This window comes from Astatotilapia calliptera, chromosome 15 (assembly GCF_964374335.1).
Source record: "Astatotilapia calliptera chromosome 15, fAstCal68.1, whole genome shotgun sequence".
Lineage (NCBI taxonomy): Eukaryota > Metazoa > Chordata > Actinopteri > Cichliformes > Cichlidae > Astatotilapia > Astatotilapia calliptera.
This window is the reverse complement of record NC_137436.1, coordinates 35,177,834-35,201,835: the sequence shown is the minus strand read 5'-3', so window position 1 is coordinate 35,201,835 and position 24,002 is coordinate 35,177,834. Positions and strand designations below refer to the sequence as shown.

The 24,002-nt window shown below is 40.3% G+C and overlaps 2 protein-coding genes across 2 annotated transcripts; one reads left to right on the top strand and one right to left on the bottom strand.

Annotated features, from left to right (window-relative positions):
- The first annotated feature begins 1,468 nt into the window (after positions 1–1,468).
- ndufs7 (NADH:ubiquinone oxidoreductase core subunit S7) lies at positions 1,469–8,547 on the top strand. Its single transcript, XM_026142953.2, has 8 exons — positions 1,469–1,572; positions 2,216–2,252; positions 4,482–4,553; positions 4,652–4,772; positions 5,791–5,970; positions 6,281–6,327; positions 7,400–7,488; positions 8,162–8,547. Exons 1-8 carry the CDS (start codon positions 1,557–1,559, stop codon positions 8,257–8,259), a joined length of 660 nt encoding a protein of 219 aa, XP_025998738.2. The 5' UTR covers positions 1,469–1,556; the 3' UTR covers positions 8,260–8,547.
- Positions 8,548–13,505: 4,958 nt separating this feature from the next.
- gamt (guanidinoacetate N-methyltransferase) lies at positions 13,506–16,784 on the bottom strand. The gene is made up of 6 exons (XM_026143271.2): positions 16,365–16,784; positions 14,942–15,087; positions 14,758–14,821; positions 14,567–14,634; positions 14,231–14,341; positions 13,506–13,765 (listed from the first exon to the last, which is right to left on the bottom strand). Exons 1-6 carry the CDS (start codon positions 16,540–16,542, stop codon positions 13,625–13,627), a joined length of 708 nt encoding a protein of 235 aa, XP_025999056.1. The 5' UTR covers positions 16,543–16,784; the 3' UTR covers positions 13,506–13,624.
- Positions 16,785–24,002: the final 7,218 nt, after the last annotated feature.

Sequence of the window (24,002 nt, the reverse complement as noted above, 5' to 3'; positions counted from 1 at the left end):
TTTTCACACTCATAGTAAAATAAATTGGAGATTAATCGACGATCTGCTTGCTGCGCTGCTTCTCGTCTGTTCTGCTTTCATTTCATTTGAGATAAATTATTTTAAATCTGCACATAAAGATGTTAGATTAGCTTCCCATTCATCATCTCCATCCTCCTCCTGATGGAACCAAGAGGAAACAAACCATCACTCTAGGTCAGCAAATGAACAGAATATTAACCATTTAAACACTTTTGGACATTTAAATCTGTTTACAGAGATGGATCAGGAGATTAATGAAACACAGGTTAGACCGTGCAGGACCTCTCGCTCTCTGCTATCAAACTGAAACCACAGACTGCTGCTTTCAGCCGTTGAGCAGCTCCAATAATAAGTCAGGCGCTCCTGCAGTGTTTGATGTTATTGTGCTCTCATGCTGGTGCGAACCTTTGGCGTGGCTGTGCTCTGTTTTCATGGTGCAACACTCACATGAATGGAGACAATAAGTTCAACTTCATCTGTGATCGTAAAGTAATAAAAAAAAGAGTCAACACGGACATATTTTAAATATGATCAAGCACACACACGATCATATGTGTTAGTGCAGCAGATATAAATCAGCCCTGGTAACATGACAGCGTTATTCGAGTGTGATAAATTTGATTTAATAAATGTATTTGTTATGACAACATGCTCCTGAATGCAGCTCAACCAGTAGAGCCAGGCTGTTCCTGCTGCTGCTCTGATTACCTGACATGTAAGTGAAAGTCAAAGCTCTGTTAATGCACTCTAATAATCTCCAAAGTAAGAGTAGCCACAACCCCACTGGTGTTTTTCACGATTTCTGAAGTACAGTGTAGTTGGCCAGTAATGAAACAGAAATGTGTTGTGTGGTTTTGCTCTAAAAAATAGATAAAATAATAAATAAATTAAATAAAATGGAAATGTTTTATTGACTAATGACATAAATTATGTCCCTCAAACGGTTTACTTTTTGTTTCCTCTGCACAGAAACTTAAGTTGCACCTCAAACTGTGGGGTGGGCCCCAGTGATGGGACATGGAGCCACTGTGGGTGGGATGTAACTGATAAAATCCTGCATCAAATGTGGGGCATTTCAGAAAACGTGTGAGGCTCAGTGAGTTAACCTCAGTCTGAATGTGTCACGGTGACAGTATCTGTGGATACTCTTTAGCATCGCAGAGGTTTTTACAAATGCATACATACACATATACATGAGAAACCACAGTCATAAATCACCCTTGGAGACGTTCAAGTCTGTCAGTAGCAATGTGCCTCCACTGGAGGCGCCAAACAGCTACCTAAAGACTCAATAACTGTGATCAGTCTATTTAATAATATATAGACATCTAGACACGAAAATTCAGTATTTCTAAAAGTCAAACTTTAGTACTTTTAGGGATTATTGTTTGTCTGTTATTTTGGTTTTTGATTATGATTCTCTGAGGATTTGAGCTGGTTTAAAGTGCGCAGCTCGAATATGTAGCAGTAGCGCCCTCAGCAGCTCGCGCTCTGACACGACAAGAGCCCGTTTGACGTAACCAGAACCTCCAAAGATGGCGGCGTTGGTTGGTGAGTGATGTTTTGACTGAAACTACACGCTTTTCTGTAGTCGTTGGTGTCTTTTTATACTCATGCTGCTCTGAGTATTTTAAAAATGAGCCCAGGGGAGTGAACTGCACAGCGACTTGGCTGCGTTTGACGGCCGGTTTGTAACTTTTAAGGAAAGCGCCGCTGACCTTGCTCTGTCTGTGTTAGCATAACGGCTAGCCATGTTAGCGTGCAGCAGTCACATTAAACAGGTATTAAAACAGGCTTTGACAAATGTCGTGTTTAAACCACCCAGACTGCTGTTATTTTAGTTTACTAACGACTGCTTCCATACTGGATTAAAGCTGGTGCCTCCCAGTGCAAGACGACAGGTTCGAAGTGCTGATCATGGAACCAAACTTGGTGTAAAAACTTTACAATTTTAGGATTGTCACCCGAGTTTGCGATCACCACAGCTTGAGAAGCACAAGTTAAAGACTTTTTGAAAAGAGGCAGAAATTTACTACTTTTCGGCTTTGATTTGATATGTTACAGACAGCAAGAAAACTAATACATTTCTATTCCTAGATCCCCCCCCATTTATACACCTCTAGCTCTTGCACTCTCTCTAGTTGTTAAAGTTTCTTCACCTTGTGTAATAATGCGTTCTGTATTTATTTTGCAGCACCTCGCCTGGCCATATTTGGCTCTTTTTCAACAAGGTAAGAACCTTCTAATCTGGTTCCTTGTATTGAAACCGATGCTAATCTGGCCTTGTCCTGCTTACAGCTGTTACAGCATCACACTTCATAAGAGGTTCTCTTTATACTTGTGTACAAATGCATTCTGTATGCGGTCATCTTAAAAACAAATAACAAAAGGTAGTCACACATATAGAGTAGACCAGGGCTGTGCAGAGAGGTTTAAAGGGGCGGGTGCTCAAAGTTAAAAAGGGGCACATTGAACCAGGCTGAATAACAACACACATTCATCAAGAATCTAATATGGGAGGGCAGGGCTGTGTTGATCTGAGACTGTAGACATTAAAAAGTCCATAGGAGAGATGGTAGCTGATTAAACAAGTGTCATGAGATAATAACAAAATGCAAAGATTGGTGACAGCACTTGGAACCATAAGGCAACAAAAAAACTGTGAGAAATAATTTAGGCTCTGCCTGTGAATCACTCTTTGCTTCTCTTCTTCCTTCCATCCCATCATTTCATATATCACTCTCCACTTGCTGTCTATCTGAGAACAAGGCACAACTTGCTATTGCAATAAACTATAATTTAATTATCCACACCTAACAACTCTTGCACTTAATCTATAATAAAATGATGACAGAAAAATGTTATAGCCCTGCCTTTAGTAGCCTCACACAGCTCCTGCTGTTTCCTCCTCATGTCCTTACCAGGCATGTCTGGACAATGTTATATCATGAGTAATAATTTAAAATAATCCATATACATAAAACACACACATGCACGCACACACAGTGACATTTTAGACCTTCTTCAGAATACTGTATATACTATGGGCATCACGGTGCTGATCCAGAATCCTTACATTATTATTTATTACTAGAGCTACAATAATAAAGCAATGAGGAGGGGGAAGTAATAAATATGAAGTAATGTATTTATGACGATTCCATTTGTTTCACTATCCACTCTGTGCAGGGGCAAAGCTTATTACATTTTTAAACTGTAGAGATACAATCATTTTACTGCTGTAAAATCCAACTTTTGTCTTATTTAAAATATAAATCTAATATAATCTGCTTCTTAATGTATGTTTTTTAAAATACAGCGTGTGTTTTTTAATATATTATAATTATAATAATGCATAATTATGTGGACATGCATATTAGATCGTTTTTTAGTGAAATATAATCCCTCCAGAAAGGCAGGAAAAGCCCGGAAACTTACTTTAAAACTAAATATGTTCCCTAAAACGGTGACAGAGCTACAGACCCATGACAGCCTTACACAGGTAGCCAGCAGCTATGACCAGCACTACTTGTGCAGTTAATAAAAGGACAGGTAATGTTTGTCGCGCTGTTGCACACACAGCACGCTCGTTTGTTTCAGTTCGTCAGTTGCAACAAGACAGCTTACCAACGTGTACGTAATAAGCTGATACTCCTGGGTGCTACACACTACAGTGTGCGCTGTACACCTACTTACTGGTTTTGTTGCATCAGTCTGTGTCTCTGAGTAAACTTGTGTTTCTCCTACAGCTCCGGACAACAAAAAATGCGCGTGTTCTTTATGAGCTCGTTCCCGGCTCATAACCAGCGCGTTCTGCCGTCAAGGGCGATCATTGGTTAAATGTGATCATGTGACTGATGCAAGCCAGATCCTTTTACGTATTTAGCAAAACTGTGATTAATAGTTAAATATTATTGTTGAGGGGCACAGACAGGAGTCCGCACGCACACACACATTAAAAATAAATAAATAAAATTTTAGTTGCCTCAACAAAAGGGCACTTTGGGCACCCATCAGGAAAGGGGCGGGTGCTCAAGCCCCTCTAGCCCCCCCCCCCCCCCCTCTGCGCGTGCCTGGAGTAGACCCGATTTTACTTCTCAACGTTCTGAATTTGTTATTGGAGAAAATAACAAGATGAAGCAACCTCCAGAAAAAAACAAAGACTGAAACATTTGCTGTTAGGTTTTATTCCTCCACACTGGCAAGCAGCAGCAGCCAGCCTGCGAGTTAATCCTTTAAAGCACCACCAGGTTTTGAAGGCTCAGGCAAAATTGCCATCGCATCGCCCTCAAAGAAATCCCCCCCATCTGTCCGTCACCCGGTACCATCAAATGATGATAGCATTTCAAATGTTGTCTTTTTGTGAAGCTGAGAGCTTTTGTGGTGCATTATTTTATTGTTAGGAGTGGCTTTAACATTTAACATCCCACTATGTCTAACTGTTACTTCTGTCCCCGCAGGCCCATTTCAGTTTTTGCTCTTCAGCACAAGAGCCTGCACAGCACTGCTAAAAATGATAACAACAGCACAAGGTGAGTTTATGAGAGAGATTCTGTGGTAACAGATACATTCAAACTAATGCGCATGGTAAAACTCTACTCTCTCTCATTCCCTCCTCCTGCTGCTGCAGCGTGGTGCCGGCTAGAGAGAAAAGCACGGCGGTGGCTGCAGCCAAACCGACGTCTGCAGCCAGCAGCAAGGGCGAGTATGTGATCACCAAGCTGGACGACCTGGTTAACTGGGCTCGCAGGGTGAGTAGATGAGAAACCGTGAGCTGTGTTAACATGCTCATGAGTATGTGCGCTGTGTTTTCATTACATGCCAAATGGAGAACAAAGCAGTCTGATATAAAGTACACATCTAGAAATAAAACCAAGTTCTCTGTCAGCATGTGATGTGACCCCACCATCAGCTGAAGAACGTTGTAAATGTGACACTGTAACTGGGGTATTATGGATCTTAACCCCCTGGGGTCGACTACTTCTGATTTTCTGTTTATATTTCACCTTTAAAAACTATTGAGCTTGTCTTGTTTGATATCATTCGTCTCAGTACAACCTCGGTTTTCTCTGTTCAGTTATTTTCTTATTTTCAGTGACCTTATTGTTTTGCCACACAAAATCAAACAAATGACTAGAATACTACACACTAACCATTCACTCCAAACACACTCAAAACTCACTATCAATATTGCTCTTGCTTTCTGCCGTCACTCCCCAAACTTTCCCCTCTTTCTAAGCAACCGAATGCCACGTGTTGTCATATAATTTAGTTTGGTTGATGTGGTGCATTTTCCCACCAATAGGAAAGGGGGTGTCCTTTTTTTTTTTTTGTCTTTTGCCTTTGTTCGAGGGCTGTCCTTTTTTCTTGATGCAACATCTGTTACAACAGTATTCAGGAGAAAGTATGGTGCAAGTTGTTTATCATAACTCTGTTGTTTTTTTTCTGGCTTATCAACAGAGTTTAAAAACTAGTATACAGTTTGAAGTCCAGGCTTTCAAAACGAGTTGAAACAGAGACTCAGCGAGGCTGCATCTTGCTGCTATTTCATCTTAAATCAGTTACGTGATTTAGACACTACAGCGTGACTATGGGGGTTAAAGGGCCAAAAGTAACTTGCAGACTTGTTGCTGTCACGTTAACATAATGCACATACAGAGCTAAGTACAGATTGAGACAGTAAACGTCCTCAAAAACTTGATAACCCTGTGAACGTTGCGGCCTATTGCCCAGAAACTGCACAAACGATAACTGCTGTTTCCTCCTCAGAGCTCTCTGTGGCCCATGACCTTTGGCCTGGCTTGCTGTGCGGTGGAAATGATGCACATGGTGGCTCCCCGTTACGACATGGACCGTTTTGGAGTCGTATTCAGAGCCAGTCCCCGGCAGGCAGATGTCATGATCGTGGCAGGAACGTTGACCAATAAGATGGCTCCAGCCCTGCGCAAGGTGAGAAAAGGGCCCCCACTAATCATCATCATCACTTTCACCTAACTGCAGTTTAACTGTTTAGCTGAAGTGTGAGGTTTGACTTGGGTTTGGGAATTGAAGGAGAAACAAAAAATGTGTTTTCACTCACAGCTTGTAGACATAGTCAGTGCTGTCTGTCTGCAGGATAGCTGAGCAAACGCTGGCTGGATTATGAGCAGCCTGCCGGTGGATTGAGTGACTGGCATGAAGCCGCCTCCAGCTGAATCTACAGATTAGACTTAGTTAGACATTATATAAGAGTGTCTGAACCGCTTCTTCTTCCCAACAGGTGTATGACCAGATGCCTGAGCCCAGATATGTCATTTCCATGGGAAGGTAAGTCCTGAAGAGATCTCCTCTAATCTTTTTATTCCAACCACTGATCAAGTCGTTCCTTTTTTTTTTTTTTTTTTTTTTTGGTGGGGGGTGGGGGGTGGGGGGGGGGGCAGTTAAAGAAATATTAGGCTTCTGTGATAAAGAGACAGGATCAAAGTGCTGAAGCTGCTCGTTCCAACCTATGAAATTTTGAGTTGCAATTTATTCACTTTTGATTTAACGATAAACGATGTTTAGAAGCTGGTGTGTGCACCCATCTTTTCAGTCTTACAAAGACAAATAATCTGGCACGTTTGTAATTTTTACTCTTGCACACTCTTAAATTGTGATGTCGTAGAGTCAGACCCTCACTGCAACACTAGCAGGCTGAGGTGGGTGGGGGGAAAAAAGATTTGAGGATCCCGACATCTTCGGATCATCACAATGAGCTTTTTAATGATCAGCTCTGCTAGGAATGAGAGAAGAAGCATAAAAGCAGCTGTCTTAGCAGAGGTTTTATTTTAATTGCAAAGAAAGAGGCAAAAAAGTTGCAGCAAAATCAGAGTAAAGGAAGTCAAAAGACTAATAAAGCACTAAAGAACTGAAGAAGTGATTGAAAAGAAATAAAATTAACCACCTAACAACACTTTGTCAACCAGGTAAAACTAAGCCTGTCCCAGGTAGTGAAATGAGTACTTCGTGTAAGTACAAACACTAATTACAACAACAGGATTATCGCTATAATCAAAGGAGAGAGATGATTTATGTAAATAAAGCAAACATGAGTGTGGTGGAAAAGCTGGAGTGGGCTTGTCTCCACTCAGTGTTCAGACAGCAGCTGGGAAGCAGACTGAGCTGCATTCTGAGGCTCAGCCAATCACACAATCAGAGATTGCAGAGGAAAAGGTCGAGCACAATCAAAGCAACGCTGGGTTTTAGGACACAACACATCTGTGTCATTAGGAACCCATAATTTGGCTGAACGTGAAACTCGGCAGTGTCTTTATTACTGCTGTGACGTTGACGTGAAATGTTGCTGCTGTGGTGTAACGTTTAAAGAGAGCTGATTGGATTTTTTTCTTTTCTTTTCCAGCTGTGCTAACGGAGGAGGCTACTACCACTATTCTTACGCTGTCGTCAGAGGCTGTGACCGAATCGTACCGGTGGACATTTATGTTCCAGGTAGAGTTTATTACAGAGAAAGGATAAAATTTGCACATTTTCTTATTAATGAAAGTGGAAAATGTAGTCTAGACACCCAGTTAGTGGAGAGATATTTGTGGATTGCCATTTCTGTAGTCTGGTTATTAAGAATTACCAAATTAAGGGTTTCTGCTACCATATTGCAAGCCTCTTCAATCTGTGACCTTTTCCATCTTCATATATTTTCTGCTGGAGTGGAGCTGAACTGGCAATCAGTTAGATTTGAGCCAATAAACCAAGTCAACCTTTATGAAAACGCCTGTAGGCCTCCAGTGGCTGACCTCACTCGTGCTTCTGCTGCTGAATGATAGATTAAGATTTTGCAAAGAGATGTTGTTCTCACATTTGTTGGTGTGTTCAGTCTGTGGTCTTGTGTTCCCCATCCACACTAGTCCAGATCAACATCTTTTTCATAGTAATAATTTATAAACACGGCAGCCTGGAGTCTGCTGGCTGGGGAAGGGGAGAGAAGCACTCGTACTTGATCTGTAGCTGCAGTATGAAAACTAGTAATTGTGTCATCAGCAGTAATCAAATATAGATGTTTGATTGTTTTAAATAGGAGATGACTGCGCAGTGCTAATGTCATTGTGCAGTAATGTGGCCTCGTGTTTCTGTTGAAATATGCATTATCAGTACCTTTGCCTTGCAGGTTGCCCGCCCACTGCAGAGGCTCTTCTCTACGGGACTTTACAGCTGCAGAAGAAAATCAAGCGTGAGAAGAAATTAAAGATCTGGTACAGGAAGTGAACAATCTGTATATGTGTGTGCGTCTGTTTGTAAACACTGTATTCTGGTTGCATTTGGAGCGCTGCTCCTCCTCAATGTAGAGCTGCAGGAACGAACTTCATTAAAGTCTTTGTTGTAATTTACAGACGGCACACGCTGTGTATTTAAATTACAGCTTTAAATTGAATTCATGTCTTCAAGTAGCCATCAGAAAAACTGTATATCTCATCAGTCATTCATGAAAATAGAATATGAGTGGCATATTTCAGAATCTTAAGTGTTATTTTCAATAAACTGAGCTTACGTGAAGTCCCATGCCAGCTGTTGTCATTTCTGATGCTGTGAACGCCAGAGCCGAGTCTCGGCCACCAGGGGGCTCCTGTGATCGCCAGCCCTGACCTTCACTGGTGTTTGTGGACGTTCTGCAGTGGTTGGAATCAAAATGCACTTTTATTGTGTGCTGATTGTTTCGCTCTGAGTTTGGTCTTTTAAAACACACACAAAGGAGTAAAAAGGTTAGTGTATGTTTGCATGTACTGCTAAAATGGAATAGGCTGACATTAACGCTAGAGCACTAATTTGCAGTTTTGTAACACTATCACTAATATCAGGTATATTTGAACCCTTATAACCCTTTTAACCCTTATGTGCATTAAATATTTTAATGTATATATTAAAATACATGTCTAGCTGAATTACTCTTATTTTATTTTGCCTCTACAACATCTCATAAACTGAAGAAAGGTAACCTATAAAATGGCTCTAAAGCTAAAACAAAGAGAATTACGTGGGTGAAAATCGCCTATCATAGGTGTCCTAAATTTTTTCCTAAAAATTCAAACATGAATTCACTTTATGGTTATCTACCGTGCAGCCATGACAGCCAAGTGTGAGTCACAATATAACCTGAAATGCATGTTTTTAAACTCTGGGAGGAAACCCAACAACCTGGTTGTTGAGACCGCTCTACCACTGTGCAATCAAAACACAAGTATGCAGACATTCTTTACTGTGACTTCAGGATCTTTGTTTTATGTTCTTCTGTTAATCTGATTGTTTCAATTCCACAAAAGTAAAATAAAACAGGTTACATGTTTATGAGCAGTGTTTTTTTTTTTTGTGTGTGTGTGTATCTATATAACGTATACCAAAATAATGAAGCTCAATAAAAGGCAGCAGGATGCTCAACCATTTAAAAACATTTCTGCAGGTTGTGTTGTTTAGTCTCACTGAGCTGAAACACGTTGTAGTCCACGGGTTCATCTGATATTTAGTTATTAAGTCATCAACAGTTACAGCAGCACAAAACAAAACTAAAATTTCAGGAAGCTCTGAAATAAATATCCTCAACAGTTGAATTGCTATACTAGCCTTGATATATTACAGGGGGTGATCATGTGTAAAGCTCTTGAGCAGGTTACTTATTTTGCTGCCAGGGAGCCAGACTTTTTGTCATTTTTAAAGTGGTCTTGAGCAATAGCTCTCCAAAGGTTTCCAAAGGTCTTTTAAAGATTTTCTTTGGACTTTGGCTTTTTTATTCATCTCCAGTTCAGTCCTTGTAGACAACTCTTTTGAGGAATGTTTTTTGTTATCGATTAAGCCTCTTAACACTGACCTATGAATCATTCAAACATAAAGGCACCTAACTCGAGGGATGAACCCACATTGTGTCTAAACAAAACAGCAATGATTTTAAATTAAATTGTGTTTTTGTAAGGTGACCTTGAGGGTCTGAAAGGCGCCTATAAATAAAATGTATTATTATTATTATTAAATCTTGAAACACCTATCCTACAGATTTTGCAAAAATGCATAGACTCCATTAGATGTTGGATGGCTGGAAACTTTCATCAACTAAATGAGGAGAAGACTGAAGTTCTTGTTTGTGCTCCTAAAAATGTTGTTATGGAAAACTTGGGTCCACTTGCTACATTTGCAAAACCGTCTATCAGGAGCCTTGGTGTTAGTATTGACTCAGCTCTGACTTTGGATGCCCATGTAAAATCTCTGGTTCGCTCCTGTTTTTATCACTTGAGAAACATTGCTAAGCTGAGTCCCATTGTGTCGCGCTCCGAATTACAAATTGTCATTCATGCATTTGCTTCATCTCGTCTGGACTATTGTAATTCTTTGTTTACTTGTTTATGTAAAGCCTCTTTGGAGAGTCTGCAAGTTGTTCAGAACGCTGCTGCAAAGCTTCTGACCAAGTCCTCCAAGTTTTCCCATGTCACACCCCTGCTGATTCAGCTGCACTGGCTCCCCGTTAAATTCAGAATCCAGTTTAAGGTTTTGACCTTGACTTTCAGGGCTCTGCATGGACAAGCACCAACATATATAAGTGAACTTTTACATCCATACATTCCCAGCAGGTCCCTGAGGTCATGTGACCAGGGCTTGCTTGCTGTCCAACACACGAGGCTGAAAACAAAAGGCGACAAAGCTTTTGTAACTGTGGCCCCCAGATTGTGGAACTCTCTCCCCTTGAGCCTGAGATCTGTGGACTCAGTGGTCGCTTTTAAAAAAACAGCTAAAAACTCATCTTTTTAAACTTGCTTTTGGTTGATTTTGATTTTTAGGTTTTAGCTTCTGTGAAGCACTTTGTGATTTTTATCTTGAAAGGTGCTATATAAATAAAGTTTTACTTACTTACTTGAATATTTTGAGGAAACTGGACGAGTGGAAAATGAAAGAAGTGACGGGCCGAAAAAACTGCATCTGAAAGTCATCTTCTTAAGAAATGGGGTAAAAAATCCAGAAAAGACCTGACACAAGAGCTGAGGGATGCATCTGGACCTTCAGTTGATCCAGCTACTGTTCGATCAAGTCTCTTCAGAAATGGTCTCAGTGGGAGGGTGGCTGTCAGGAAGCTGTTTTTAAGGAAGGGAAAAGGGAGAAAAGGCTGAGACCTGCCGAGTTACACAAGAGTGAAGATCAGTGTCAACACGGCTGATGGAGTGATTAATGTACATTTCAAATATCTGGTTCAATTCCTTCTCACTGCGAGAGGTTAGTTTGGACAGGGTTTTAACCATTTTTATTTTGAATGCAATACCATCTGAAAAGTATCTGATTAGCTACAGCTTCAGTTTTCAACATGCCAAAGATCCCAAACACACTGCCAATGCAATAAAAGCATGCCTGGATAGAAAAATGCACGAAGAACCCAATCAGTCATGGATTGGCTTAAACCTAACCCTGGCCTGGACCTCATCATTACTGAAGCATTGTTGGATCATCTTGACAGAGAACAGAACTACGAGCCGCTAACATCCAGAGAAGAGCTTTGAATGTCCTTTGGACTATGGCACATATTTCCCATTTTCCAAACAAAATATAAAGAAAGAAGAGGTGGCTCGAGACTTTTGCACAGCATTGTACCACAAATGCATGCATGTAACTAGCATTTGTTTCCTCCCCTTTAACTACTGGCAACTATAATAAGCAGATTTACTTTAGTGCATGTGCACTGATTCATTTCTTATATATCACTTAAGTTTCAGTCCTCATGTGTAGTTTGTGCCCTCTTGGGTGTAAGGTCTGGTTTTTTGCTTCTTCATTTTGCACACGAGCACACTTGCAAAAATACAAGTCCTGATTCAGATCTGCCAGCTGCTGTAGTTTCCCACCTGACTGCCGCTTGGTGTTGCATCATCACATCCGTCTAATGATTAATGAGGCTGCGCCAGGTGGTAACTTATTTCCACATGTTCAGATAACGTGCACAGTTATCTGAGACCATAAATGAAAACATAGTGTGCAGTGTACTCTGTGGTAACCTCGATGAACTTTTTGACAGCTGATACCTTGTTTTAAACAATTGTCTTTCATTATGTAGACGGATGTTAACACGTGCAGTTACTAGAAATATGTCACTTTTAAGCAGGTGATTTTTATGGGATTGTCGTTGTTTCAGTCTTTTTGCCTTTTCTTGTGAACATGCATGATATTCAACAACGGGTCGTTTTATTGCTTACATGTTGTTAGTGTCTGGTTGGACTCCTTTTTTGCTTGCAGAACTGCTTTTATTCTTCGTGGCATAGATTAAACAAGGTCCTGGAAACATCCCTCAGAGATTCTGGTCCATAATGACAAACCAGCATCGCACGGGTGCTGCAAGCGAATCTCCTGTTCTACCACATCCCAAAGGTGCTCTGTTTATTGAGATCTGGTGACTGTGGAAGCCACTTGATTACAGTGAACCTATGTTCAAGAAAGCAGTTTGAGATGATCTGAGTTTGTGACACGGTGTGTTATCTTACTGCAAGCAGCCATCAGACGATTAGTACACTGTGCTAACTGACACAGTCAGCAACAATACTCAGGCAGGCTGTGTTTAAACAATGCTAAGTTGGTACTATGGTGCCCAAAGCGTGCCAAGAACATATCCCCCTCACACCAAAACACCACCAGCAGGCTGAACTGTGGATACGAGGCAAGATGGATTCATGGTTTCATGGACCGTTTACGCCAGGGTCTCACCCTACCATCCAAAAGTCTCAGAGGTGGTCTTGCATATCTTAGTTTGTAACTCATGGTTACTTGATTTACTGTTGTCTTCCTATCAGCTCAAAGCAGTCTGACCTTTCTCCTTTGAGCGCTCACTTCAACAAGGCAACCATAGAGATGGCTGCGTGGGGAAAATCTCAGCAGTTCCTGAAACACTCTGAAACGTTCAGTCACCTTTCTCCCTCATTCTGATGCTCAGTTTGAACTTCAGCATGTTGTCTTGACCATGTCTATATGTCTAAGTGCACCAGAGCAGCTGCCATGTCAGTAGTGATTAGATATCAGCATTTAACGAGCAAGTGACCAGGTGTTCCTAACAAAGTGGCCAATGAGTGCATACATACAGTATAACTTCTGAAATACTACTGGAAACTTTTGCACCGATTTGGCATTATAAAGACAGATTTCACATAAATATAAGTTTACAGACTTTTCATGGTGGACACTTTTGTGAAACTCATTACAAAGCATGTCTTTGAACATGCAGTGATATATTCGCTGGTCTGAAACTGGGCTACGCATGGTGTGAGATGCTGTGTGATTAAAGACCTGAAACAGGTGAGTCTCAGTGGGGTGTAAATGCAACTCTGCCGTTGTCTCACGTTTGTTACGGAAATATATTTGTAGCTAGGTGATTGTGCAGACCCCCAAAACTGGAGCTAAAAACGACGCTGTGCTCCAGAAGTCGTTTGAAATGTTATATTAAAACCAACCAGGGAGACAAACTCATGACAAAGTAATTACAAGGATGTGTAAAGGAGTGGAGTTGGATGGAGTTTATTGAATATATATATATATATATATGGCAGAGGTCAGAGGAAAAGGCACGTTAGAGAAAAAAAAAAAAAAAAAAAAAAAGCTACACTGGTGTCTTTATACTTTATTCTTTTACAACAGTGGGAGTGATCATCTTGCGGAAGGAATAGTATTTGCATTCACTGGGTGGTTCAATGTCCATGGTGGTGGTGCTAATCTTCTCCTTCTTGAAGCCTGCTTCGACCAGATGAGGCACCTGGGTCTCCTGGAAATCATTAACGGGAGGGGAGAGAGACGGTCAGCGTGAGGCGTCTCACGGCGTTATCGGCCTCTAAAGAACGCTCCTGTTTATCATTAACCTTCCAGAGATTGCCTCAACCAATCCAGGTGCTGTGCTACACTGACGAATTAATCGAGTCCTAGACTCACAGGCCTGAGACGTGTTTATGAGTGGACCAACCGGTTCAATCTTCAGCTGATGTGCATTTAAAATTAAAATCACATTTTATGAATCAATAATTTATCATTTGTAAATCGTGTTGAAATTACACGCATCTGTTTTTTTATGTGCTCGTCCTCCTTTTGCAACATAGCGCTTGCAGATACTTTGACAGCAACAACGTTCCCGGTTCTGCACTGCTCGTTTTAAGCATATAATGCATTAGAAACTGATAGGCAACGCAATTATATCTCATTAAATGTCAGTATGTCTATTAGCAACTGCACCAACCTCAAACATTTTCTCAATGTTGTCGTATTTAGTCTTGAGCAGCTCGCCCCAGGAGGTCAGGTTGCAGTAGGTGAGGACACCACCGGGTTTCAGCAGCCTGTGAGCATGACCCTATAGAAGACACACACACACACACAAAAAAAAAAAAAAAAACCCTCAGCCCTTCCTTGTGTGTAAGCATACAAGGCTATATGACCAAAGGCCTCTCCACACTACAGATGAACTGATCTCTTCAAACATAGGTCATTCAAATTGTTCTACTTTCCTTACTTTATTCCTTGTGTGTAACTTACTGTAAGTATTTACAAGTACACACAGGTAGGTTCAACTACCTACCTTGATGAAATCAAACTGGTGAGTGTGCCACGTCTCCTCTGACAGAGGGTATGTGTCATACAGGATACCTGAGAGAGGAGGACAGTGTGTTAGCAGCAGGTCAATCACACTTTTTAATGCATTTTTATCCTTTAACAAAAACAAAATATAACTCTTAAATATGAAAACAGCTTAAGCTTCATCTGTCTCACCATCAAAGTGGTTATCTGGCAGAGTGGGGACAACATTTTCCCAGAGGCCCTTCAGAGGGACGACCTGCAGCAACATTAATCAGCATGTAAGGCCAGGAACAGTAAAATTTACTATAAGCTAGTCCTGCATGCAGGTAGATCAGCTGATGTCTTAGTGTCCTATCGATTCATCAGACCTACTGACCTTGTGTGGCTGAGCCTTTGCCCAGTTCTCCAGGCGGCCAAAGACTCCATCGTTGCACTCGATGATCCAGTGCTCCTCAATGGGGAAAGACTCGAGTTTGGTGGCAGCGATGGCCATGCCGAAACCAATCTCCAGCACCCGACCGCCTACCAAAACATTCAAAACAGAAACAAAAGATGTTGCTAAAGATTCAGCAACTTGGCTGTCAAAGTATTTCTGCATAACTGCACAGATGTGCTGTCAAAATGTCTTTTCCAGCTAAGCTAGGTTAGGGGGAAGCCATTATCATATTACCGTTTTTCTTACATGTGGTATCTTTACAGGACACGTCTGTGATAATTCTAGTACTGAAGTTGATTTTCATGATAACACTCAGACTTGTGGCTGAACAGAAAGGCCAAAGGGTTTAATTTCCTTTCAGAGTGGAATATAAATAGATGTGGGCTGAAGCCTTTTAGTTATTGCCTGACCCTTTCATAGGAGATTTTTTTTTGTATTTTTGAAGATCTATCAGAGGAGCTGAGTGTTATTTTCACACTTTTCAATGTATTCGTTTTTGTGTAGTCCCAGAACAATGTGTGCAGATGAGGTAAAAATATCTAAAAAAAATATTAATAAAACTTAGTGAAAGTGAATGAAAAGTATCTGGGCTGTGCAAAATAAGATTTTTACTTGTATTGACAGGTGAAAACATAAGAAGCGCTACTGTTCCACGTACAGGTAAAGTCATTTTGTAAAACAAGTGGTAAAGTTACAGTGTAAATGTAAAACAACCCCAGTCTAACAACGCTGTGCAGTGTGCAATGGAAGTCACACTGATTAAAGCATGCATTCATTAGAAGAACAATTTGAATCACCTAAACAAATAATAACACTTTCAAGTGTGAGAAAGTTGTGCAATTTTGCAAAATTCTGCAGACTGCTGTGTGCACATGTTGTCTGTGAGGTCATGTGGATCAGTCTATTTTCACATATAGCTAAAAGCGGATGACCCCCCCAGACTGATTTCTTGGCTCTGTCCCTGGAGTGAAGTAACAGCTGTTGTAGTACTCACCAGTACTGACCACACTGCCACATGTGCTCACAAGATCAGTAACCGTAAATGAAGAGAAAAGCTCTAATATGTGTGAAAACTCCATTCAAACTAAGTAACATGTATGTATAGTTGAAAAATAATATCAACATACATTTCCCCCTGTTTGGTTTTCTCCCACGTGATGTCATGATTTTTCATTCATCTGACCACAGTTTGTTTTCATATAGTATCCTTTGGATGGCATCTAAGTGTGTACAAATAGTACGTGTGTGCCTGCTGCGCCGACTCCATACGGTGCCTTCTGACTCCATTATCGGACAAACCGCATGACGCAGAGTACAGTGTCCGACAAAGGACAAGCCACTTCATACAAGTAACCGCTTTTACCTTTTGAGGCAGCAACAGTGGCCAGGGAGTGCATATACGGCGTCTCCCAGCGCTCCATTACAGGCTTTCCCATGATCTCCAGGTGCGTGTCGGCTTCATTGTAGCCCGCGCTAGCGTCGTGCCAGGTGGCCTTGCAGTCCTCTCCCTTTGAGAATATGGGCTGAGCAGAGGTGGTCATTTTGTTTTGATGCAGTTCGGCTCTGGTGAACGGTTTGACAGGTCGGGTCTCCACACAGAAGGAGGGGAAGGCGGGAGGTCGCGGTTTATATCTGGGTTAAAGTGCTGACTCGACGGGAGTTTGAGAGTTTGGAGTGCGCACACACAAGAGCTCCCAAGATCCTCTGACAACAAGATGTTTCACTCACTGGGAAATAAACCTAAGGCCTGGGGGCCAGAATCGGTCCAACAGGGACTCCCTTTGGCCACCGGCTTTGGAAACTGCAAATGAGGACATATATTTTGGACTTCTTTTTTTTCTTATAACGTTTACAGCTTTTTCTGCTGATCAAGATCCACCAAGGTAGGGGTGTCCAACTCCAGGCCTCCAGGGCCGGTGTCCTGCAGGTTTTAGATCTCACCCTGGGTCTACACCTGAATCATTACCAGGCCTCTGGAGAACTGCAAGACATGTTGAGGAGGTAATTTAGCCATTTGAATCAGCTGTGTTGGATCAAGGACGCATCTAAAAACTGCAGGACACTTGCCCTCGAGGCCTGCAGTTGGGGACACCTGCACCAGGGTATCCATACCACACCAAAGTAATTAAGTCGTAGATAAACAAATGATAGAGATATTTTTTGTTTTTCTTTATCATTTTAGAAATGCATGTTTTTCACAGTGGATCCAAAATGGAAAAAATAGCACTTTATCTTCAAATTAAGAAAACCCTTCTGTTTTACAATTACAGTCAGGACCAAGGGTGTCCAACTCGAGGGCCGGTGTCCTGCAGGTTTTAGATGTCACCCTGGGTCAACACACCTGAATCAAATGGTTAGTTTATTACCAGGCCTCTGTAGAACGCCAAGACATGTTGAGGAGGTTATTTGGCCATTTAAATCAGCTCTGTTGGATCAAGGATACATCAAAAACCTGCAGGACACTGGCCTTTGAGGCCTTGAGTTGGACATCCTGGTCTAGACAATAAGCTAGCAGAAGTTTTTCTGTAATTTGACACATGAATTTCTTAGAATTTAAGTTCAAAGAGCCATGCTGATGGATTTATTTTTTATTTACTACAGCAGCATTGTAGAAAAACTGAGACGTACTACTGAAACTCATCTTTGTTTTCTCATATTAACATGTCTATCTAAATGTGTAGTTAAACTAACCCCTAGAACCGGATTTCCTTTTCTGAAACCTCAGCATGTCTCAGTTTGAATATACAGATTTATTTACACATACTGGAAGCTTTTTGGTTTCAGTTTGTAATTCAAGTAGTACTGAGTAGTGTTTGGGGTTGAACAGGCTTTGTTTGAATGCAAGTTAACAGTCCATGCTGAGGGGAAAAGCACTTGTAGAAATACAATCTCGAAACCTTCCCCCATAATCTGGGGATTATTTAGTTTGTAGTCACAGTTTTTTTTTTCTGTACATGTAAATAATGACTAATACATGAAAGTGCAATCCCTACTCTAAACAGGTTACTATAAATTTTATAGTAATGTAAGTTACCAGAAATTACAGTACGATTGGGTTTTTTTTGTTTACAATAAAATTGACAGCAGCATTGACACGCACCATTTGAGGAAAGGAAATAGAAATAATAAATGTCATAAAACAAGGTTTTGATGCAGCGCTTTTCCACCACACTCAGCCAGGCAGATATTGTGATATTGTTATTCAGCAGCACACACTTAACATTAAATCTAATTTCCAAAAGCAGCGATAAACCTGTGGGATCCCTTGGATCTAGAATTATCAGCAGAGTGAGAGGTGTTTGTTTTGCTCTGCTCTCTAAATGGACATGCTGAAGTTAACCATTGCCATTTGCTCTTAATCACAAATGCTGCACATTGGCTCCTGTTGCACAACATTGGAACAGTTCAGTCAAAGGGATAAGCAGATTAAAAGCCACTACTCTAAGAAGTAGTTAGGCCTTTACTCCTGCATTGCAAACAGTGTACTATTATAAATGTGAGCTTAATATTTGTTTCGCATCCTTCAAATGATCAAGTAAATACACTTCCCCAGATGTTTTGCCAGCTCTGCTCACAAACTCAAACACTGCAGGAGCTCTTTTTCAAATAGTACTCACATGTTGCCGTTGTGGGGCGATCATGGCTCAAGAGTTGGGAGTTCGCCTTGACCGTTATACATTTGATTGATTTGATTTTTATTGATTAGCATTCAAATATCTCAGTGAAAACAGAACAAAGATCTACCACAAAGCAAGAAAGCATGAGACAAGGCTAATCAAAAGGTATTGGCTGAAGCATTTGCTTATTACGCCAACCATAACACCACCAGTCAGTGCACCACCCTGAGGTGCACTGACAGAGGCGAGGCTGCCGGACACTGGTGCCACCAGGCCCTCTGACCACCACCACCAGTAGGCAACGGGTGAAGTGTCTTGCCCAAGGACACAACGACCAAGACTGTCCAAGTAGGGTCAGTGCACCCCAGGGTGGCTGTGTAGCTTGCCATCACCAGTGTGTGAATGTGTGTGTGAATGGGTGGATGACTGAATGTGTAAAGCGCTTTGGGGTCCTTAGGGACTAGTAAAGCGCTATACAAATACAGACCATTTACCATTCCACTGGAGCTTTGATGTTATGACTGACAGAATATTGTGTCCAAAACACAACTCCATATACGTTATGTATGTGTTATATACATTGTAAATTATATTATAGGAGTACGATGGTGTTATTGAGCTAACTAACAGTGACACATCATGCTGTGAAGGAGTATTACAGTAACAACAATAATAACAGTAATAACAATTTTATTGATAAATGTGGCAATTCAGCAGCTTCATGCAGTTCCTGTAATGTGAGTGTTTTCCATCTGAGTGAGTCTTAATCTTTGGATTTTGCACCTTTGGTCAAACAAAGATGTTTTTGGGGAGTGTGAAGAGCAGAGCAATCGACTGAAGATAGGTTGCAGCTGTAATAGTTGATATCTCCACTACAAATGGATTTATCATAAAACTCCTGATTAGCACAATGGGAATAACTTCAGGATCTTCATTCATTTGTTTCCCACCAAGGACTTCCATTTAACTTCAAGCTTATAAACCCTGTGTTAGCCAGCGTCACTACAGGCAGATGGTCTTCTTTTGGTCAGGCCCCTCTGCCCAGGTTGCTCATCATCCACTTCACTCCCATTAGGTGAGGCAGAGAGGGGCTGGCTCCTCGGTGAGAGTCATCACCACAGCATGTTTTCATCCACCTACCTCTCTTTCTCACACGAGGCACTTGATTTGTTCAGCCTTTGATATGTGAAACAATACAACATTACTCTTATTCTGCAGCACTAAAATGCAGTCATGTCATGGACCCACCAGAGAACTTTTCAGGAGATTTACCTCCAAAATGTCCCACTCTGGTTGGGTGGTGTAGGTACTGAATTGCAGTGAAGAGCGGATGTCAGTTAAGGTTGTTTTAAAACGTCATATTTTCACAGTCAATACAAACACGTTCATATCTTCAGATGAGAAATTTCTAACTGGTCCAGCGTTTTAAAATAGAACCTAAAGGGGAAGGTAGCTCTGATGCTAGGTCAGATTAAATCACAGCTGAAAGTTTAAAAAGCATCTCAAGAATCAGGCTGGTGTTGCTCTTTGTGTAACAAACGTTTATTAACACGTTTCTGTCTTACATCCTTTATTATTCATTAATAAAAACAGAAATCTTATGAAATCTAATCTTATAGGTCTTACTTATAAGATTAAACTTACGTTTTAAACTTTTCTATTAAATCTATTGTTGCTTTAAAAATTGTGCTATAAATTTAAAATCGACATGGACATAAATTACAGTTTTTCCAACCAAACATATGAAAGCAAAAAGTAGAAATTAACTACAAGATAATATTATTTAAAATGATTATGTGCATTTTAATACTTTTCCAGCTGTAACAAACTGTGGAAACCGCCCCTCTAGTGGCAGTGACAGTTACTGACAGGTATTTGACTATTGGCAGCAGGACTGATCAGAATGTGCCTTATTTTAATAAATGCAAAAATGAATAAATACATTAATTAACAAAATCCTACAAGCTTTGTATTATACTGCTATAGGCTTGGTGTGCTGGGGGACTTTGCATGATGCACTGAGCGTTTCTTATAAACTCACCTGTTTTCTCTCGCCATGTTTTCCAGTGTCACTACAGCGTGCCGTTGAAGTTTTTCTACTCTGTCAAGCAGTTTGTGCTTTGTTCCTGTCGAAATAGGGAGATGCTCTGTAAGTTAAAGACTCTACAATATCACAGAGAGAACCCAAACAATCAGGCGACCTCCTGTGAGCAAAATACTTGGAAACAGAGGGAAGGAGAATCTCCCTTTTAACAGGAAGAAACCTGCACCAAATGGACCTGCCCCTCCCTGGGCAGGATCAGGACCAGTTGGAGGTGAGGGGAAGGCGACAGGACAAAAAATAAATAAATAAATGAACATATATATATATATATATATATATATATATATATATATATATATGCTTGCATCTATCATGATAGTATCTCATAAATAATATCTCCATAGCAACGCTGTAATAACTCATGGTCAACCAGTGTCCCAGTGGCAGCAGTCAAAAGCAGGTTAGAGGCACAACTTCACAGCCAGTGGTAACCAACAAAAGCATTTACCCCTTCTTGCTTTTGCAGCACACAGCAGGAATGACTGTGAATCTTTTGCTTTGTTTTGTCTTGTTTTTTATTGTGAGAAAGAGGCAACAGCAGTGCAGGGCTTTACGGTATTATGGCAACTGTCAGAAATGAATGATGCAAGACTGACTTTCATGACAGCCTTTCCACAAAGACTGCAGTGCTGCAAAGCTGGTTATAGCTACTACTACAGATCAGTATTAACAAAAATGTAGCCACACTACAGACCAGGAAATATTGGACCTTTTAGGATTGAAAGATAAGGGCTGCAGTTACACAAGAGACCACTGACTTTGCATTTTATTGGCACTGCTTTGTGTACAAATAGACTTTTAATTTGTCTAACAAAACTCGTGATGATGACATGATGTGTTGTATTATCATCATTTTCCCCATTTAAGATCCTCTTCAAATGAGAAAAAACACAAAGTATTCATAAATGCACGTGCAGAATGTAGCTGAACATTGTTCAAGTCACTCTGAGATTACTGACGACTAATAATTAGTGAGTACAGAGTGAGTATGCTTTCTGCATATCACCATCTCCTGCTCCTGGTCTTTTATAACTCCCTGTTAACATAACAGTACCCATTTCAAGCGAGCCAATTTCTTCTGAGAAACATGATCAGCTGTTTCCCCCCCACATGCAAAGCAATTTGAAAGAAAAATTGGCTTCAGTCCCAGCGGAGAGTGTGTTATAAATCTTGACATGCTGATTTGTAACCTCACTTTGTCCTCCAAAAAGGAAAGAGAGAGAGAGAGAGAGAGAGAGAGAGAGGATCTTCCAAGGACTGAGTGAGAAGGTGAATTTCTCTGACATTCACAGTTCCCACAAGAATTTTTAGGAAAGTTCAGGGAACACAACCACATGGGGGTATCTGCACACCTCTGTGTCTCTATTTTCATTGTTAATTAGTTCTTCAATTATTGAATGTTACAAGTTACACAATTTAATGCCTTCAATGAGAGTAAAGGAGGCAGCATGTGTATAAATTATGAGATGTACATGAAGTACTTTTATGTTTTATAGTGAAAGAGCTCGAGTTTTTTCTCTCCTGACAGTTTTTCCATTTAATCCGATATGACTTGGATGCAGATTTTGTTTATCCTTCAGAGAGTGTTAGAATAAATGTGCGATGGGGAGTTATACGATATACAGTCTGGCGTTCTCATAAAGCATATTTTTCTGTAATGATGCCCAGAAAATTAATGAGGTTCAAAATAATACGTTCAACAAAAACCTGATTTGTCTGATTGGTGGTTAATGATTGTAGTGGGAAAATGGTGTTATTACAGCACTGAATAATATCACCATGTCTACATACAACGAGGATATAAATACAGAGAGTTAGTTTATTTACAACCACACACAGGAGCACATAATACATTACTGAGGGTAGAATAAGTCTAATTTGCCAGAGTACTATTGGCAGCATAAGCACACTCTGTTCAGAACACAGAAGACTTCAATCATTAAAAAAAAAAAATTAATGGGCATTGTGCATGTAAAGTGTTATGTAATCACACATCACCCCTGACACTTGGATTTGCATTCCATGTTTAAACTGTCACTGCTGTCACTTGTGTGTGGTTTTATTTAAAGAGCCGTTGTCACGTCACCATCTGGTTATCAGGCACAAATATTGAAGTAAGGTCTGAATTTGCATAAAATTTGTTGTCTGCAAGGAGGAAAGTTGATTTTGGGCCTCTTCTTTGCTGTAACATTGCTGGAGGCTGAGCTTACAGTTTTTAAAAACTAAAGCACTGTATGTAAATGTCTCGAGCCAACTTCCAAGGAGTCAGACTTTAATGTGGTCATAAGTAATAGGATTTCTGAGGGTTCGAAGTTTTTCTTTGGACATTGGTCACTTTATCACTTATTTCAGTCCAGTTCTCATATCTGACCATTTTTTGAACCACTCAACACTGTTCTATGGATCATTGAAGTGTAATGGGCACTTAACTCAGAGAACTGGTGTTGTGTCTACACATAATAGACAACTATCTTTAGGCACTTGTAATTAGCAACCTATCATAAAAACACAATTTGTTTCAATTGCTTTAGTTAAATCTAGCAAAAAAAAAAAAAAAAAAAAATACATACAGTTTGATGGGCATACATTTTTTTTGTCTGAGGCTAAGATAATGATTAAAGAACTGGATTGAAAATCAGTAACAACAAGTCTTACGTTTTTGTGTAGGCAGGAGTTCAGGAGGTGATTGTCTATAGCTATCTATAAAACATGGTGGATGCTCTCATGGCTTGAACTGCATTTCAGCCAGTGATGTTGGTGATTTTGTCAAAAGTGATGAAATAATGACGGCATCAGATTTTGATCCAATATGCAATAACATCTGTCTGATTGGCAAATGCTCAATTTTTCAGCATGACAATAGTCACAAACAGACTGCCAATGCCGTAAAAGCATACCTCGATAGAAAAACACTGTCATTCATGGATATTATTATTATTATTATTATTATTATTATTATTATTATTATTATTATTATTATTATTATTATTATTATTACATACGGATCTTTTGGTGGAGCTTTTACATTTGAATGAGCATAAATAAATAAATAAATAAATAAATAAATAAATAAATAAAAGAAAAAACATGGGGTATCAATCGTAAAGTTGACTTTCTGTTTGATTATCATTCGGTGCTGTGTCTTGCTAATGTTGCCCTTATCAGAGCATTTTAAGGCTGAGTAAACTAACTGTGAAATAAGAATCGTTGTTTAAAGCGTTTAGCTGCCCCCTCGGGGCTCATTAGAATTGACGGGTGAGTGGGTGCTGCTGGGTGTAAT